General features: G+C 40.5%; 1 protein-coding gene across 2 annotated transcripts in view; it reads left to right on the forward strand.

The window, feature by feature from the left end:
* Positions 1–10,732: 10,732 nt before the first annotated feature.
* The window catches only part of EXOC6 (exocyst complex component 6), a 102,514-nt gene continuing 97,716 nt past the window's right edge, over positions 10,733–15,530 (forward strand). For both annotated transcript variants that reach the window (XM_063307391.1, XM_063307392.1), the window contains exon 1: positions 10,733–10,823. In XM_063307391.1, coding sequence (XP_063163461.1) covers positions 10,741–10,823 — 83 coding nt within the window. In that variant the 5' untranslated portion in view covers positions 10,733–10,740. The remainder of the gene's footprint in view (positions 10,824–15,530) is intronic.

Genomic DNA, 15,530 nt, shown 5'->3' on the forward strand with positions numbered 1-15,530 from the left:
ATTACAGGAGAGATTACATGCAGAGGTCTCTTTGAATTGCTTCTGGATGGCTGGCACCACATGGGAAGATACTGCAGAAGACTTCAAGGAAGCCTGTTTGCTCACTCAACAATAGCCATTCTGCATGTGGACTCCTGCCAGTACTGCTAATGGGCTTTTTTATGAAGACAGGAGGGGAGACAATTAATGAGGGAGAAGTATTTGTTTGTCCTAGCAGCCAATGGCTTGAAAACATGTGGTACATTTTGGAAAGCATGGGGTAAATTTTAAAAGCGTGTTTTACATTTGTAGCAGAAACTGTACTAAGATTCATGTGGATAATCTTGCTTGCCACATCACCTTTGAAAGGCCTATACCAGTGTTTCTCAACCTTGGCAACTTTAAGATGGGTGGACTTCAACTCCAGAATTCCCCAGCAGCATTCTGGTTGAGGAATTCTGGAAGTTGAAGTCCATCCTTGTTAAAGTTGCTAAAGCTGAGAAACACTGGCCTATACCTTTAAATATTTATGTAGATTTCTTTCCTTCCCTCTTTATTTATTACCTACTTACTAACCACCGTACCCACCTACATAATACACACCCTCTCATCTTGTGTATGTATTATAAATGTATGTATGTATATATGTGCACAAGTTTGTCTACCTATCTACCTTTCTATCTGGTTCCTATCAGCTACCTTTTAGTGGCAGGGCACCTGGAAGAGAGTATCTGTGGACCATCTCAGATTGTGGGCAGGCTGATGTGGGTACAGATATTTAGAGACTTAGGTGACATGATACTTAAAAGACAAACACAAAGCACAAAGCTGGAATTCTACTTCTTTTTTTTTTAATCAACTGATCTGGCTGGGTGATTAAAAAACCCAGATTCAGCCAAGATTAACATGCTAGAAATAATGCAATAAAAAGTTTTATGGTCCTCAAAGGCTAACTTATTTATTGTGTTATGAGTTTTTATTAACATAAATCAACAAGATAAATGTATTTCAGTAGAATATAATGAGGACTAAGAGTTTTATTAGGTTATATGTAGTATAGTTTATAATTGAAATTAATTATTATGAGTGCTGTGGTACATAAACATGTTTTAGAATGTAATCATATTTAGCAGAATCCATAAGGGACAGATTTTTTTTAACCTCATGTCATGGAAAAGCTCAATACAGCAGGCTTCTTATAAGCAGATGTAGATTTCAATAAACATCTTCCCTTGACTATCTCACTTTTCCTTTCCCACCTCAGCTGAGACCCCACCATTCCTAAATGCTGGAATCAAATCTCACAGGCCTGTCTTCATAAAAGAAATCCCATCCAGTGGATAAACTAGTGTATCTGTATTTTGAGGGAATCTCCCAGAGTATAGAAATGACTGATTTTTGAGTGGTCTCATTCCCCTTCTAAATAGGTAGGCATTCATCCATCTGCTATTTGCTATTAATATAAATGGATTGCATGTTAAGCAGCCACAGATGATGCAAAACTTGCTTTAAATTTTCAAACAGTTGGAGGAAATGGCTATAGTCACAGTTCAATTTGTGTCAAAAGTTCATCAGGTTTGGACCTAGAACTTGTTTTCCAAACCAGCAGTGCTGGGTGGAATATATTATGAAAAAGGCAATTTTCTGTTCTTGTTGAGCAATAGCAAGGTGCATCTCATCACAGTGATCCAAATATACGCCCCAACCACAGATGCTGAAGAAGCTGAAGTAGAGCAGTTCTATGAGGATCTGCAGCACCTACTGGACAATATGCCTAAAAGAGATGTTATTTTCATCACAGGAGACTGGAATGCTAAGGTGGGCAGTCAAACTACACCTGGAATTACAGGTAAGCATGGCCTGGGAAAACAAAACGAAGCAGGACATAGGCAGATAGAATTTTGCCAAGACAACTCACTCTGCATAACAAACACTCTCTTCCAACAACCTAAGAGATGGCTTTACACATGGACTTCCCCAGATGGACAACACCGAATCAGATTGACTACATCCTTTGCAGCCAAAGGTGGCGGACATCCATACAGTCGGTAAAAACAAGGCCTGGAGCTGACTGTAGTTCAGATCACAAACTTCTTCTTGCACAATTTAGGATCAGACTAAAGAGATTAGGGAAGACCCCCAGATCAGCTAGATATGAGCTCACTAATATTCCTAAGGAATATGCAGTAGAGGTGAAGAATAGATTTAAGGGACTGGACTTAGTAGATAAGATCCCGGAAGAACTATGGACAGAAGTTCGCAACATTGTTCAGGAGGCGGCAACAAAATACATCCCAAAGACAGAGAAAACCAAGAAGGCAAAATGGCTGTCTGCTGAGACACTAGAAGTAGCCCAAGAAAGAAGGAAAGCAAAAGGCAACAGCGATAGGGGGAGATATGCCCAGTTAAATGCAAAATTCCAGAGGTTAGCCAGAAGAGATAAGGAATTATTTTTAAACAAGCACTGCGTGGAAGTGGAAGAAGACAATAGAATAGGAAGGACAAGAGACCTCTTCCATAAAATTAGAAACATTGGAGGTAAATTCCAGGCCAAAATGGGTATGATCAAAAACAAAGATGGCAAGGACCTAACAGAAGAAGAAGAGATCAAGAAAAGGTGGCAAGAATATACGGGAGACCTGTATAGGAAGGATAACAATATCGGGGATAGCTTTGACTGTGTAGTCAGTGAGCCAGACATCCTGATTGTATGGGCCTTGAGAAGCACTGCTAATAACAAGGCAGCAGGAGATGACAGCATCCCAGCTGAATTGTTCAAAATCTTAGATGATGCTGTCAAGGTAATGCATGCTATATGCCAGCAAATTTGGAAAACACAAGAATGGCTATCAGATTGGAAAAAATCAACTTATATCCCCATACCAAAAAAGGGGAACACTAAAGAATGTTCAAACTATCAAACAGTAGCACTTATTTCACATGCCAGTAAGGTAATGCTCAAGATCCTGCAAGGTAGACTTCAGCAATTCATGGAGCGAGAATTGCCAGATGTACAAGCTGGGTTTAGAAAAGGCAGAGGAACTAGGGACCAAATTGCCAATATCCGCTGGATAATGGAAAAAGCCAGGGAGTTTCAGAAAAACACCTATTTCTGTTTTATTGACTATTCTAAAGCCTTTGACTGTGTGGACCATAACAAATTGTGGCAAGTTCTTAGTGGTATGGGGATACCAAGTCATCTTGTCTGCCTCCTGAAGAATCTGTATAACGACCAAGTAGCAACAGTAAGAACAGACCACAGAACAACGGACTGGTTTAAGATTGGGAAAGGAGTACGGCAGGGCTGTATACTCTCACCCTACCTATTCAACTTGTACACAGAACACATCATGCGACATGCTGGGCTTGAAGAATCCAAGGCTGGGGTTAAAATCGCTGGAAGAAACATTAACAATCTCAGATATGCAGATGATACCACTTTGATGGCTGAAAGCGAAGAGGAACTGAGGAGCCTTATGATGAAGGTGAAAGAAGAAAGTGCAAAAGCTGGCTTGCAGCTAAACCTCAAAAAAAACCAAGATTATGGCAACCAGCTTGATTGATAACTGGCAAGTAGAGGGAGAAAACATAGAGGTAGTGACAGACTTTGTATTCCTAGGTGCAAAGATTACTGCAGATGCTGACTGCAGTCAGGAAATCAGAAGACGTTTAATCCTTGGGAGAAGAGCAATGACAAATCTCGATAAAATAGTTAAGAGCAGAGACATCACACTGACAACAAAGGTCCGCATAGTTAAAGCAATGGTGTTCCCCGTAGTAACATATGGCTGCGAGAGCTGGACCATAGGGAAGGCTGAGCGAAGGAAGATCGACAGGAAGCTCTGATCAAACCAGTCCATCCTCCAGGAAATAAAGCCAGACTGCTCACTTGAGGGAATGATATTAAAGGCAAAACTGAAATACTTTGGCCACATAATGAGAAGACAGGACACCCTGGAGAAGATGCTGATGCTAGGGAGAGTGGAGGGCAAAAGGAAGAGGGGCCGACCAAGGGCAAGATGGATAGATGACATTCTAGAGGTGATGGACTCGACCTTGGGGGAGCTGGGGGTGTTGACGACTGACAAGAAGCTCTGGCGTGGTCTGGTCCATGAAGTCATGAAGTGTTGGAGGCGGCGGAATGAATAAACAACAACAAAGGTGCATCTAGCCTACTTTTTTTTTTAAGAATTAAGTGGTCCCACCAAAAATTGTATGAATCCCTTATTGGTCTGAGGTCTCCTACAAATTATTTTAGCAAATTGACACTTTGGGGGTATTTTGATATAATTAGTATGTTGCCTGTTGGGGAAAAACAATCAATTTTAGAGGCAACAAAAAGATTTACTGTAGCTATCAGAGTTATTGCAGAGTAGGGCAATGTGCTGTAGAAATGATAGCCCAGTTTCATTTACATGTTTGGGGTTGTGAAAGAGATTATACTGAAAAAAAATTATTGGCTTGTTGAGTTCACCCAGTGGCTGGGTTCACAAAACATACCAGATTAAAATAGGATTGGGTAATTTGTGGTTCAGCACACTGTGGTTCCCCACCAATAGGTCAGCATGTTGTGTGAGCCAAACAAGGACATTCACAGAGGAAGTAAAAAAAATAAAAATTGTGGCTGCAACCATGCAATTGAAGCTCCACCCCCGTTTACATAAAAGGGGTGGAGCTTTGATTACATGATCATGACTGTCATCTTGACGTTTTTGCAAGCCATCACATTGAGCCATAATAGGGTAAATTAGTTTGAGCAAAGCTTGCTGTAACAAACTTACATATTTGGTTTTTTTAAATCTGGGTTTAGGATTAAATATGTCATCTGAATCTAACCAATGAGTTATTTGTTATCCAAACTAGTGTCTTCAGATGTGTGGGAACGTCCATCATTTCCAGTCAGCATATTATAACAACAACAACAACAACACATTTAGCTCATACTCTTTCTAGTTGTTCAGGATAATGAATATGTGAGTTATTTATTTTATCTTCACAGTCAGGGAAGTTAAAATGAGAGTGTGTGTATGTGACTGACTGAGATTATCCAGTGTATTGTATAGTTCAGAAGGCTCCTGAATCTATTTTCCTTTCAATCCATTCAACTCTTCAACAGCATTATGCCAAAAAACAGCTAATTATTTTATTTGTTTATTTTATATCCCACTTTTATTATTTTTTATAAATAACTCAAGGCAGCAAACATACCTAATACTCCTTCCTCCTCCTATATTCCCCACAACAACCACCCTGTGAGGTGAGTTGGGCTGAGAGAGAGAGACTGGCCCAAGGTCATGTAAATTGTAGTAATGAAGCTGTAGCCATGGCTTGAGCTATACATATGGCAAAGCTTCAATAAAGGCTTGTTAAAGAAACCACGATGGCTGGTTCATACAACATATCAAGTCCTTTCCAGGCAAACTACTTCATGAATTTAATGAGTTATGTGAACCAGGCCAAGTCAGGAAGGACTACTAGAGTCCTTCATCCTGTGGAACACACCAGCCACTGGGGAGTAAGGTAGTGTTACTACTATTTTTGTATTAAAAATGATGACTCGGGAATATCTGGAATATCTTGATTGGGAATATCTGATCAGCAGACACGTACCAGAGGCTTGCAAGGAGCTGAAACGGACTGAAATAGAATGGGTTGCATAATACCTGGCTGGATCCTACATCCTGGATCCAATCCTGGAGAAGCTGACCCTGGTCAGTGAGATGGATGCTTTTCCTGCAGGGCAGCCCTTTCACAGGAGCAAAGCACAGCTCCTTTCCTGAATTTCTCAGTCTTCTGTGTAATGCCTGAATCATGCCCTTTGTTATTAATTGCTTTGTCATAGTTAATGATTTTATAATCATTGAACTTGGTTAGGTACTACACATAAGTTTCTAGTTAATACCTAATCCAGCCTTATGTATATAGCCTCAAGACTGCAATAGCTACTGTCAGATATTCTTTCATCTGTGCTTGTGTGACATCCAGTGGTGAATTATTTAAAGAGGCCAGCCTCTCTGTACAGAAGTACAGTAGCTGTGCCTTTGAGGACTTTAGCGCACACTGCCTAATGCAGCATGGTGCTGGCAGGCTGTGCATGCAGTACAGCTGAAATAAGGCGGTACTGCAAAGATAATTGGAAAAACTCTGATTTCACATTTTTTTTCAAAAGAAGCATGGGACAATTGACAGCTTCTCTAATGACATTCATTGCAATGGGAGAAAGTGCAGCTCAGGAAGGAAATAATTCTTCATTTGAACCATGGCGTCCATTCTGGTCCTGCTAGACTTTGCTCTGCCACCTGGAATATCCCATTAATCATTCAGCCTGCATTCCTCCCCTCTCATATTTATAAAACCATCCATTGGCTAATGCAGGGGTGTCAGTAGGAAGATGGTTAAGAAAGTCAACGTGGCAGCCACAAGTATTGCAGCGCACCTCAAAAACAGCAGGGCTTCAGTTACATACTGTAGCGGTGGCTGCCATCTTGACTTTTTGACCCTCCCCAAGAAAACCCCTGAGCTAATGCTTAGGACTCCTAGCTTAAATCAGTAGATTAATTAGTTCACTGTTTACAGTTGAATCCTATGCATATATTCTTGAAAAAAGTCAGGACTATTATGTCTGGACTCCAAAAATAATGCAAATACAAGCAACAAACAAATCAATAAACGGATTTCTCAACTTAGGCCCCCTTCAGTGGCCTCAACCAGGTTAAAGTCTGGTCATCTGGACTCTAAGCTGCTGAGATAGTTGAAGACTGTTCTAACCCTTCATTAGTTTCTCACTGTTTTAGTATTACTTCTCAACAAATAAAGTACTGCCATGCATAGTTTTGCAAAGCAGTGACTGTTTCATTAAATATTTTCCCTGTTGGATGAGAGATTAGGGGAAAATAAGCATGTTTTGCTTTAACACTGAAGAGCCGCAGAAATATAAAAGCTCAAATTTGTGATGCATTTAGGTAATTTTAGAGTAACTGAATGTTACATGAAATGGGAACACCTAATCAGTCTTGGCTGAACTCAAAAAAAGCTGTGCAGAATTGGAGCTGATTTGACCTTGGATGGGAGACCAGTAGGAAATATCAGGGGCTGTAAGCTAGACTGGGAAGTCAGAAAATATCCAGTAAGGCAGCAGGCAGCAAGACCCCTCCATGCTGTTGTCAACAAAGAGTGAGCTTAATTCAAGGGAGCCTTTAACTTTTACCTTATTGTTTTATGGAAGCCCCCCCCCTTTTTTTTTTAAATGCAACAAGCTGCACCTGGGATCTCTTGTGCCATCTACTGGTGCTATGACTGCCTGGAATTGCATATTTCTAAAATAATTGTTCTCCTGGTGCATTTCTTAGACCACTATGAAAAAGTATCAAAGACATCGCATTAACTTCCGTATACTGTACTTTGCTTTCTTTCCCCCCAGTGTGATCGGTTTCCTTATTTGTGTGGACTTTCCTTGGGGCCAGCAGATAAAGCTAAAAAGGGGAACAGAGGAAGGATCTGGACTTATCCAGAAGTTAAAAGTATAACTACTTTTAAATCAGCACTGGCTTCATCTTATTTCACGGCCGTAAACTCCTCTGTTTTATTGATACATGAATTTCTATAAATATCTAGCATTTTAATGGATGTATTCTCCAATCTTTTAAAGTAAGTATCTGTGAACTAGATTTGGCTGCAGAGAGGCTTTGAGTTCAGGGCTGTAAGCCAAAGGTTACCAGTCGGAGCAAGAGAAACAACAGCTGTGCTGCTCGCATTGGTGGGTATGAGAAAGTCTATAGGACTACCAAGTTCATACCAAGGTCTGTTTTCCCTTGCTGGCGGCAAGACAAATTTTAAGTGATAAAAATAAGAGAAGATCTTCGGTTGCTGCTTGGAACAATTTAATACTTGATCATGGCAACAAGCACTAATCTACAAAGATTTAATCTGGAAGAAAACAAAGATAATGTATGTGAAACTGTCCTTGGTGAGATTAAATACTTGGAGCTGCCTTTAGGAATCACTTTAGGGTAAGTACTGTATTGTAAGGAACTCTTTTATTCTACTTATTCCTTTTTTCAATTTTTGCTTTGTTTATCCATCCATTTATTCTTCCTACAAAATGCAGGGGTATTGTAGCATTCCTACTAACCTCAGTGGAGTTATACCTGTTCCTAAAGTAGCCAGTTCAAAATTATATCTCAAAATTGCAACATAGTGCTTGGTTACAATGAAATACTTTCCCCATTAGGTTCACAACGTTGATGTTTAATTAAATTAAAAGGGTGTTCTTTCATCTCTGGGAATTTACCTGGCATTCTCTTTTGAGCCAACTTTGCTGATGGCAGATTGTGGTGGGATTGAAGTGTATACCAGTCATTATGTCCCTTTTTGTTAGTTTGAACCACCCCCACTCCCTGCACTTAGCTCTTTATTAAAAGTTGTGTCCACTGCTAATCATAACTTATGGAATTGTCCAATATTCCTAATAGCAAATTAATTTATTATGTTAAGATACAGCAACCTAAAAGAGGAAAATATTTGTATTTTCATGGTCATTTTATATATTAAATTACAAGGCATGAGCCTCAAGTTTATTTTTAGTACCTGACAGAGTATTTTAAAATAGCACGGTGTTACTTCAAGTATCAGTTTACTGGAGAAATTTATATTTATTCAAAGTCATGGTCCCGGTGATTTTTCCTCCTGTAATATATATACCACATCTTTCAATATGAATAAGGGAAAAAACATTTTAATTCTGATCATACCAAGCATTGTTGTAGTGGTACCAATATAATGGCTGTTCTCTTCATTCTTGAAGGAAGGAAACTCTTTGGCTTTATACTCTGTTCATTTTAATTGCTTCCTTCTGTTTTCACTTTTCTCATTTGGATGGAACCAGGTTAAATGCCAACTAGGTCAGAATAGTTGGGCCTTATTTGCAGGGTTTCTATCTCACAATACTTACATCAATTGGAAGTCATATATGCAGATACTAAGTGTCTCATATTGTTGGTAGTGTATGTGGATATTTATACCATCCTAATGTGAAATAAAACAAAAAAGGAACAACCCAGAATAGCTAATTTGCCCTGAGACTGGAGAGCTGAAAGCAAGCACATTCTGGCTTCATCCACTGGCAGAGTACAAAGGACAATTGGTTCCCTGGTCCCAGGAAGAACATCACTGCAAGGAGGAGACCAGCTTGGCCCTTATATTGGCCAGAGAGGGAGAAGCTGCTGGCATCTTGCTTTGGTCTTCCCTGGCAGGTAGATCTGTCAGCTCCTCCTGGCCCAGCCTCATCCACTGGCCATAGGAACAAGAGCTACAACTGGTCATTCAAGCAAGAGCTCCAGTATAGGAAGGTGGAACTGTAGAGAAATGTCACCATCATTGATAATCACTCCTTTCTGTCCTCATACCTTATCTTTGAGGCTGTGACTCTCACAGCACAGCCTCTCTTTTATTAGTTAATATGAGCCAGTCTAAAAAACAATGATTATGAGAAAAACAAGGTAAAAGCACAGTAAATAAAATTCAGTAAAACAAGACAAAAAACATCATTCCAAGGAAGACTATGGTCATGGAAAGCTTTGAATTATGGAAAATGGGAGAGAGGAGATGATGAAATGAGCACCCTGAGAAATGCTGGCTAGCTGGCCCTCCTCCCAAAGAGAAAAGCGTAGCATGCAATGTTTTATTTCAAGGTCCACCTTGTTGTGTCAGAGCAGGGGAGGTAAGCAGAGTTAGACCTGGTTAGCCCTTGGGTGGGAGTATACTAGGGGATCTCAGAGCCATAGGCTAGACTGGGAAATTAAAATAAAAAGCTGAAGAAAAAGGCTAGGTGTGTGCACAGGGTATGGTAAAAACAAGTCAAGAGGGTGGCCATGGCAATGCAACTGAAGCGCTGCCTGTTTTTTGTGTGTGCCACACATAAAATGCACATAAAAAACGTGCAGTTTGATCACGCTGTTGTGGCTGTTGCCTCGACTTTTTTGACCACACCTTATGGACACCACTGAAAAAGGCAAAGATCAGCTGCTTCCATATCATAACCAAAAAACTATGTGGACATACCCATGAATTCACCAGAGGTCACAACTGACTCAGTTTAATTTATCTGCTAGTTCTTAATATAATTTTTAAAAATCCACCTGAGGGCTTCCGAACATCTGCCCTACATCCTGGTTATAATATGCACAAATAATAAGTTTGGTCATGTTCAAAGAATGCAGTTTCTTAGGGAGAAAAAGGTGGAATTATATTTCCTTTTCTTCAGAATGCATTTCTCCTTCAAAAGAAGATGCCATTGACTTTTTAAAAAATCTCATTTTTAAAAAAGTGTTTCCAATATTTTAACTAATTACTTTATCACCCTTGTAGGAACTCAATTATACTGAGCAGGTGAAACTGGTGCAAGATCCTCCAGTAAAGTTTAACCAGAAGGTAGAAAACCTTTGGCTATCCAGATGTTGCATTACTGCTCGCATAGAGTAGTTTGCATACAGCCTTCTAGAAGGCGCTTTTGCAACTGACAGCCCCCAGATACTCCGGACTACAACTCCCACTATGCACCCTCAGCTGGGAAGGAGTATGGGAGTTGTAGTCTGACACATCTGGAAGCCGCCAAGTGGGGAAAAGCGCCTCGGACGCCAGAAGCTCTGAAGGTCGCTGGCGCCCGCCCTCCTCGCTGATTCGCTCCGCGACGGATGCCCCGCCCCAGGCTCCGCCCCCTTGGCTTTCTCCCCCGTCCCCCTTCCTCCGTCCCTTCTATGCAAGATGGCGGAGAGCTTGCCGGAGCATGAGCGGATCCTGCAGGAGATTGAGAACACGGAGACGGCCTGTGTGGGACCCACCTTGAGGTGAGCGCCGAAGGGAGGCCGAAAGCAGGGGCCGCACCCGCCGCGGAGCCCGAATGCCTTCCGTCTCCCTTGCTTTGCAACGCCGGAGCGATGACAGCTCGCTCCCGGGGGGCGCGCGAGCCTGAATTGCGCTGGAGCGCGGCGCCTCGGCCGGGCTCAATTCTGGGGAGCGGGGTGGCAGCCCACCTGGAGTTCCCTGTCCTTCCAGCTGCGTGGGTTGGGGGACTTTTTTTAGTGGGGGGCGTCCTCCCCCTTAATTTCCCTGCCCGTTGCTTGGTAGTTCTCCTTTCCCCGCGGAGGGGAGGACCAACTTCACCCGGGCGTCTCTTCGCCCTCGTAAGAGGCGTCTTCCTTCTTTACCTGGCGACTCACCTGGCCTCCGGCGACTAGGCTGAGCGGCCCCGGCGCTGGACTAAGCATCCCCTTCCTTGCTGTGCAATCAGAGGGGGAAGTGCAGTTTCTCCTTAGAAACGCAGCTGGGGGTTCCCGGGTTCTTGTGGGGGTTCCCTGTATTCTGGCAACCTGGGAGCTGTCAGATGGAAACGCCGAGGACAGGTGAGATGGGAGGACGAAACCACTACTAGCAGTAGTCCTTTGGCCTCTCACAGACCTCCACATTTTCTACTGAAGTTCTCCTCCAGTCAGGATCAGCTTGTTTCTGACTTAAAGCTGTAAAATAAATCAGTCTCCCCACACCTCCATCTCCATCCACTGGTTGTAAATGTGTCATTTTCTTTTCCCTTGTTTATTTCTTGTCACTTCTGAGGCTTACCTATAACAGCCTCTGGCTGTTCCCTCTTCTTTGTTAAAATAATTGTGGAATATCTGGAAAAATGCAGGGAGGTGGAATTCTCTTTGTAAACCTGATGTGTTTGTGTTTTGGGACTTGACAAGCCAGCGGGTCTCCTTTTGACTGTAGTCACTGGAGTTGTAAATCAGTTTCCTCTGATAGTAGAGTGTTGATATTTTTATTTAGAAATTATTACTACTTTAATAGTAGTACAGTATTTTGCTTCTAATGATATGCTCAGTAGTGGTATTCTATGTAAAGCAAGTGAAGCAGCTGTTTAACTAATTACACGTTGCTGTGTAATACTATAGATTTGCTATGTAGCAAACTTTCTACTACGAAGATATGAATGGTTCTTTATTGTCTGGAAATGGGAAGACTTCAGGATAGTGTATTGTGATTCCTCTTCCCCTCCACCCTGCCCATGACATACCTTTGTCTTGTTCCATGGAATAATTTTCTAGGATGATGCAATTACATCTTTTGTTAATAAATGTTTACTGACATAGTACTGCTGACACATGATTATATCTGACATCTAGAATATATGTGGGCTATACAGCTTCACTGACACGAAACTTTTGTGCCCTGTGTTTCATGCTTGCTTGTTGATTTGGCTCATACAACATGCTAAGCCAAAAGCTATGAACACATCATGGCTTAGAATAGTGCATAAGTTCAGGCATTGTAGTTTGTAAACCATGGTTAGCACTGAGATGTGAAAACAGCTTGTGTTGATTGATCTAGTACTGAGTTTTGTAAGGGCTTACTTGCTAAAAGTACATGATAAATTGTTAACTGTACCCACTGAGAGGTGTACAGTATGAAGTAAATGCCATAATGATGTATACAACAATATAATTACTTAAAGCAATAAAAAAAGTTGATTCTTCCCTTGGATATTTTTCATGAGATATTTCTAGTAAGTTATGTTCTGGATACAGCCTCGTGTGGTGCAGAGCGGTAGGCGGCAGTATTGAAACCGAAACTCTCCCCACGACCCGAGTTTGATCCCAGTGGAAGCTGGATTCTTGGGTAGCCGGCTCAGGCCGACTCAGCCTTCCATCCTTCCAAGGTCAGTAAAATGAGTACCCAGCTTGCTGGGGAAGGTGATGACTGGGGAAGGCAGTGGCAAACCACCCTGCTATAGTCTGCCAAGAAAATGTCTTGAAAGCGGCATCCCCCCCAAAGGGTCAGACATGACTCGGTGCTTGCACAGGGGACCTTTCACCTTTCACATGTTCTGGATAAGGTATCCTACAATAATTTTAAAAGTTGATCAGTTTTCTCCCAACTCTGAGCTGAGGAAGATTACTGTATAAAGTTTGTAAGAAGGAGCTTATGCAAAGCTATATGAAGTTCATAAGATTACAAAATTTATTTCAGTAGATTTTGTACAAGCAAAATTCCTAGCAAGTTATGCGAAAGAGAAAGGTGGATTTGCCCTGAATGCAGTGGTCATGTGAGTGCAAAATAAAAATGGCCAGCTCACTGATGTCACACATCATATACGCACCAAGTATTTATTCCTTATAGAAGGATGAGGTGCTAAAAGTCAATGGCAAATACACTTACTACTTTAACCTATTTCAGATTTTTATCACAGAGAGATATATATATACTGTACGTATTAAGCCACTCACTGTTTCCTCATTGTCCATTGTAATACTAGATTTTGAAGAAACAACGAATTTTTATTTATTTATTTTATTTTATTTATCAAATTTGTCACCATCCATCTCCTCCCATCAGAGGGACTCTGGGCAGTTTACAACAATAATCAATAAAACAATAAATATGCAATAAATTTACCAGATATAAAAATACAATATTTAAAAAGTTACAAATAAACAATAATTATAGATAAAAATAGAATCCAAATGGCAGATAATAACTCAGCATTGCTGCATTCTAAAACCAATCAATTAGTGAAGAATCATAGTATTATACAGTTGTCTTATGTCAGTGTTATGGCTGTTTTAAATAACCTTACTTGAACAATTTGTATAAATCTACCTGACACCTTTAAAATAGATGCACCTTTCCCCTATTTTATTCCCATTATGAATAAAAAGGTATTTTTAAGGTACTGATATCTTACATAGGAAAAATACGCTTAGATAAATATTTAATGCATTCAAGATCATTTTACTTCAAGTAATATTTACAGGTCAACATGTACAGCAAATATAGTTTTCTAATATAATAAGCGCTTTGTGCAATTAATTACTGCTTACAAAAATGGAATTCCTTCACTGAAACACACTATTTCTTAAAGTTAATATTGAAAGGTTTTAATTATAGCATTAAGAAGATGCTGAAGATGAGATAATGATATTCCATCCAAAATAAATAAACTTGCTCTTTAATTCTCATCATAAGTCTAAGATTCTCATCTGTGCAGTACTGTACTTATTCAATGTGCCTCTCGACAACATTGTATCATGAAATAACTATTGAACACCTGCTTTACATGAGACCTAACCATGGCTGTTAGGAACTTGGATTCTTCAGGTTCTTTGGAAAGTCAGCTTCATATTTTCCTCTGGTTTTTATGTAGTAAATGTTACAATTTATTTTCTTTTGTATTTATCTAGTACAACTGTTTGTGAGTGTTATTTTCCATGTATACAGCCTTTTAAATAAACTCAGAAAAATGTTTAGTATGGACATGTTTTTTCTAGATTGCTGGTGTAGGAAATGGAAGAGTGGAGAACTGCATTTTTTCAGTATGGATGAAGAGTTGCAGGAATGTCCCTCAGGATCAGTCTTAGGTCCCACTTCGTTAACACTTTATGGCCTGATTCATGGGCTTCCAATATCGTTATTCTGATGATACTCGAGTCTTATGAATTCTTATGAATCTTTTGTGACCCTTGATGACAATGCATAGTCGGGTGTGAGGAATGTCTCAGTAGTGTTTCCTCTTGGATGTTCTTCTACCACCTTAAGCTGAATATGAACAAGACTGAGATTGTTGTGTTTTGGTCTGGTTGTCCTTCCCACCCTCTACAGAGTCTTCCTCCTATTTGTCTTCAGAGCTCCCAAACTGCTCCAGTTTTCCTCAACTGCAGCCTTGGGGTTTTGATTGATGACCAGCTGAATTTGTGCCCATATACTGATTTTACAGCTAGGGTTTCTCATTTTAACTTGATGAATATTCATATGATCTGAGGGTTTCTGATGGAGAAGACCATAGCATTACTGGTACATGCTTTGGTTGTCTCACACTGACAGTGTAATAGTCTTCTGGTAGGTGTTCTTAATATCTCTCCCCACCCCCTGATCTTAGTCCAGAACACTGCTGTTCTGGACTTCCATATTATGCTCATGTCTCAGTGCAGTCCAGGTTATTCCAGAAGAAGGAACCTAAGACAATGCCTGGTTAAATTATATGTATGTGTCATTCTGCATGTAGATGTTGGCATGGGTGTGTTTTCTTTCTGATTATAAATACATCTTGTGATATTCCTGTATGCAAATAATGTAGCGATATCTTAATGTTCTGAAATTCTCTGTTTCACAATATGGTATGACATCAATACATGAGACGTGTCGGTGAAGTTTGAGTGTTCAGTGAATTTGTGAAGTATACCGGGTAGTCACTGCTGGATTCACATACCATAATAGCTTGTTGATCATGTTTGTTGAATAAGCCACAGTTGACTGAGTTCACACATCACACTAAGCTGTCAACCATGCTGTACAAACCATAGTAGTTGAGTGCATACATCATGCTAAGCCAAAATCAAACACATCACATTATGGAGAGTGTGGTAGTGAAGTAAATGAAGTCAGTATTTTTGGCTTATTTCTTTTGGAGTCTAGCAATTGGTTACAGCCATGGGGGCTGTTGTTAATGTGTTATTTCCCTGTAGTTTTTTCAAAATACAATGAAGCACACTTTTCCAGCCTGG

The sequence above is a fragment of the Candoia aspera genome, chromosome 6 (genome assembly GCF_035149785.1).
Source record: "Candoia aspera isolate rCanAsp1 chromosome 6, rCanAsp1.hap2, whole genome shotgun sequence".
NCBI classification, from domain to species: Eukaryota; Metazoa; Chordata; class Lepidosauria; order Squamata; family Boidae; genus Candoia; species Candoia aspera.